The sequence below is a fragment of the Mustela erminea genome, chromosome 12 (genome assembly GCF_009829155.1).
Source record: "Mustela erminea isolate mMusErm1 chromosome 12, mMusErm1.Pri, whole genome shotgun sequence".
NCBI classification, from domain to species: domain Eukaryota; kingdom Metazoa; phylum Chordata; class Mammalia; order Carnivora; family Mustelidae; genus Mustela; species Mustela erminea.
In genome coordinates, this window is record NC_045625.1 from 27,241,113 (window position 1) to 27,245,640 (window position 4,528).

At 34.9% G+C, this 4,528-nt stretch overlaps 1 protein-coding gene across 1 annotated transcript; it reads right to left on the minus strand.

The window, feature by feature from the left end:
- Positions 1–724: 724 nt before the first annotated feature.
- Positions 725–1,684, minus strand: LOC116570915 (olfactory receptor 13C8). The gene has a single exon (XM_032308530.1). The coding sequence runs from the start codon at positions 1,682–1,684 to the stop codon at positions 725–727; it is 960 nt and encodes a 319-aa protein (XP_032164421.1).
- Between the last annotated feature and the right edge of the window lie 2,844 nt (positions 1,685–4,528).

Below are 4,528 nucleotides of genomic sequence, written 5' to 3' on the forward strand. Positions count from 1 at the left end.
GAATAAGCCTCGTTACCTCATATACCACAGACATACATTCCTACTCTTATATAAGATACAATTCATTTATTTATTAAAATAAATACTTATATTTATCAAGCATCTGTTATGTGCCAGTATCTATTCTGGGTCTTTGGGTTGCTGTAGGGTAATAAACAGACAAGTTCTTATTTTCAAAAAGCTTATAGGGTGGACACAAACAGTAAATAATGAATAAGTTAAAAATGAATATAGAATATGCCATTTTCCAATCAGTATTTTTTTTGCATAATTAATTAAAATGTGCTTATTTTAGGTTACAGAGTATTTTAGTACACCTTTTTTTAAACTTAGCAATTACTTCTTTATTGTATATTTCCATTTCAGTACTATTATGTTCTTTTTGAAGTTTTTATTTTAATTCCAGTTAGTTAACGTACAGTATTATATTAGTTTCAGGTGTTTTTAGTACACCTTTTTCCTGTATTACTTTCTGAAGGTTTCAGAGTGACTATATTTTGCCTGGGTTTCTTAAAGAGATTTTTTTTTTGAATTTCCATATGAGTATTTTAAAACCAGAAACATGTTTTGTTTCTATAGTTAAAACAAAAAGCTAACAGTAACAACAGCCACCAAAATTTTTCTGTCAGATGATTTTGAATTCGTTTTCACGTGTAATTTTCTCTTTTCAAATTTTGTGTCTGCAGCAGCTCTGGATAGTCATTCACATAGTGTAAATCGGTCCTCATATTCCATCAGAGTTTCTTCTACTCAGCATGTTCCTCATAGCAGCCTTTACATCCTTGTTCCTCAGACTATAGATGAGAGGATTGAGCATGGGAGTCATTACTCCATAGAAGAGAGAGATGAGGGCCTCAATGATGTCTTGATTATCAGCACTAACAGAGCTTTTAGATTTGGGCTTTGCATACATGAAGAAGATGGTTCCATAGAATATAATCACTACCGTTAGGTGGGCGGAGCAAGTGGAGAAGGCCTTCCGTTTTCCTTCCGTGGAAGGGATCCTCAGAATAGTGGTGACAATAAAAATGTAAGAGATAGAAATAACTAGCAGTGGTATAACCAGAACAATCAGATTTGACCCTGCCATGCTGATCACATTGATTGAAATATCAGCACAGGCCAGTTTTAGGATAGCCAAAATTTCACAGACAAAATGGTTAATGACATTATTAGCACAGAATGGTAACTGCATTGCGAGAGATGTCTGCAACACTGAGTCAACAAGCCCAGTGGCCCAGGACCCAGCTGCCATGGGCACGTAGGTGTTTTTCCTCATGATGACAGGGTATCTCAGTGGGTAGCAGATGGCTACATAGCGGTCAAGTGCCATCATACCTAGAAGCACACACTCTGTGGCCCCCATGGCAAAGGAGAGAAACATTTGCACCATGCACCCAGAAAAGGAGACCCTCTTCCTTACTGTCAGAAAGTTGTCAAGAATTAGTGGGACAGAGGAGCTGGTGTAACAAATGTCCAGGAAGGAAAGATTACAGAGGAAGAAATACATTGGGGTGTGCAAGTGAGAATCATAGATGATTACTGAGATAAGGACTCCATTTCCCAGAAGGATCATCAGGTACATCCACAAAACTAGCACAAAGAAAACTGTCTGGAGCTTTGGGTGGGCAGAAAGCCCAACAAGGACAAACTCTGTCATCATGGAATCATTGGTCCTTTCCATTTTGCATATAATCTTTCTCCAAAAGCACTCTGGGTGGTAGAATAGGAATTTGTTAATGCAGTATCTGCAAGAGCTACATCTTTTAAGAATCATATTCTGTGTTACTGCTGTTCTATATTTGGATGTAACAGTATAAGTCTATGGCAGATTTCTCACTGTAAACCAAGGGCATCAGAGCAAGAATCTTAACCTGGTTTTCTCAGGGTTAAGAGAGAGTACATTTGATTATAGGACATTTGGATCCCAAACCAGTTTATTGCTATTCCTACTAATTCTTCCTCTTAACATATTGACTGCAAGTCAGTGGTCTATAGCCTGGATGCAGCAAAGAGATGTGTTTTGTTTGACAGTCTTTTCAGCACTGTTTTAAATTTGAACCAGAGATCAACATTTTACAAGCAGGAGATATGGTTTAAAAGTGTATTTTCAGCTTGTCTTCAAATAAATTATAATATTTTAAATCATTATACCTATTTCCATCTTGGAGCTCAGTTACGAATTACGCATTGGATCTGAAGCATGTTCTCCATTCCACCAGACTGCCCTCCTTTCTCTCTTATCTGCTTGTCACTGAAGGTGAAGATTAGTTGCCAATTAACATGTTATTCTCAGTTGAGTTCATTCATTAATAATACCTGATGGGATTGTATATGTATCTGAATTTTCAACCCATAGCTGTAGGGCCACCTTATCCAGTAGGCACTGTAGGCCTACCATACTGTTAGAAACCTATACAAAAGTTTTTACTTCTTTTAAAATCTGAATAACACAATAAACTTTTGACCTTTAGTATATTAGTATATTTATATTTATATCAAAATAGTTGTAAAATATAACTTTTCATATTATTTCATGGGAGAAAGGGCCCATGTTGGCAAAAGTGCGCAGGGACCATCAAAGTTACAATGCTGTCCTGTATAATCAAATCACTTTTCAGAGCTTATTTGGGTCTACTGGTGACATATTTGCACAAAGCCTCATTGAGGACAGTGGCTTCATTGAAGAGAGGGACAAATCTTTATATTACTACAGTAACTACCTCAATACAGTGCTGAAATATGTGTCATATTTCAAATAACTTTTTTTTACATTTTTTAAATTTAATTTCTTTTCAGTGTAACAGAATTCATTGTTTATGCACCACACCCAGTGCTCCATGCAATCCGTACTCTCTCTAATACCCACCACCTGATACCGCCAACCTCACACCCCCTGCCCCTTCAAAACCCTCAGATTGTTTTTCAGAGTCCATAGTCTCTCATGGTTCATCTCCCCCTCCAGTTTCCCTCAACTCCCTTCTTCTCTCCATCTCCCCATGTCCTCCGTGTTCAAATAACTGTTTTTTTTAATGTGCTCAAATAAATGTTTTTAACAGAAATAAATTGAAAATACTTACAAAGCCACTTTTATCATGAATAGAGAGACATAATGTTATATATTGTAGGCTCCACTTAATTTGTTTATTTTCACCTCATACAAGGACTATCACTGAGAGATCCGCTGTAATAACAGTGCTTTCATTCAAAGTGTACACATGTAACTAAACCAGTGATATGTAGCCATTATGTTTTAGCAAACCAAATTTATACAGAAGCATAGCATATAAAGGAAAGAAGGAATTTTCTCTGATTGGAGTTACACTGATTTGCTAAAGAAGACAAAGTACTAATCCTTTCATACCCTATTTACTTTTTCTCTGAACTCAGTTTGGTTTAAGAGGATTCTAAGGGGCATAGTTTGAAAACCACCAATATAGTGAGTTAGAAGTAATATTAATAGTCTGCATTTTAATAGTTTTATTAGAAACAACAATACTAAAATAGTAGTTTATGTATTGATTACTCAATGCCAGATATATATATATATATATATATATATATATATATATATATATATAAATTCTTTTATTCATAACAATCCAAAGAAGCAGGAATTATTATTCCATAAACATTTGGTGGCACCTGGGTGGATCAGTGGGTTAAAAGTCTCTGCCTTTGGCTCAGGTCATGATCTCAGGGTCCCGGGATCGAGTCCCGCATCGGGCTCTCTGCTAAGCAGGGAGCCTGCTTCCCCCTCTCTCTCTGTCTGCCTCTCTGCCTACTTGTAATCCCTGTCAAATAAATAAATAAAATATTTAAAACATTTTGGTAAATATTTGGTAAACATCACAAATAAATCATGATATAAATGGTCTAAAGACAATTAAAAGTAACTATTTCAAGAGGTGCAGGAAATAAATTTGGTGGAGGTCAATTCATAATTTTCATATCAACTATTTGAAATTTCACAAACATGAGATAACTTAATCTTGAGAGAAAACTATGTACCAAAAACCTATATAAATTATTATTGACTAATAATTGAAACAGTTTATACATTCTTATGATCTGTGATGAGATACAGATGCCCACTCTTACATAGACTTGGTAGTTCTGATCAAAATCATATATAATATATGGGATAAAAATATAAGACTGCCAAAAATAACAAGACTGCCATTTTCTCCTAAATTAGTCTATACATTTAATTAAATATATTCAAAAGTTTAGTTAAAATTTTTTGAGGAATGTGAGTATTCATCCTAAAATTTATGTGGAAGAATAAAAGTATACAACTTAATTTTATAAAGGAAAAATAAAGGAAGCATCCATATTTGAAACACACTGCAAAGCTACAGTGATAAAAATATTATGATAATGGCTCAAAGACATTTAAATAGTCCATTGGAAAAGAGATCTCAGATATAGACACGTGTATACAGGAATTTGATAAATCATAATATTGTCACCCCAAAGCAATGAGGAAGTGACAGCTTAGTAGGTCGTGTTAGGAAAATGTCTTTAT

Coding starts and splice junctions, on each gene's coding strand:
- LOC116570915 (XM_032308530.1), bottom strand. CDS start 1,684: ATGGAAAGGACCAATGATTCCATGATGACAGAGTTTGTCCTTGTTGGG.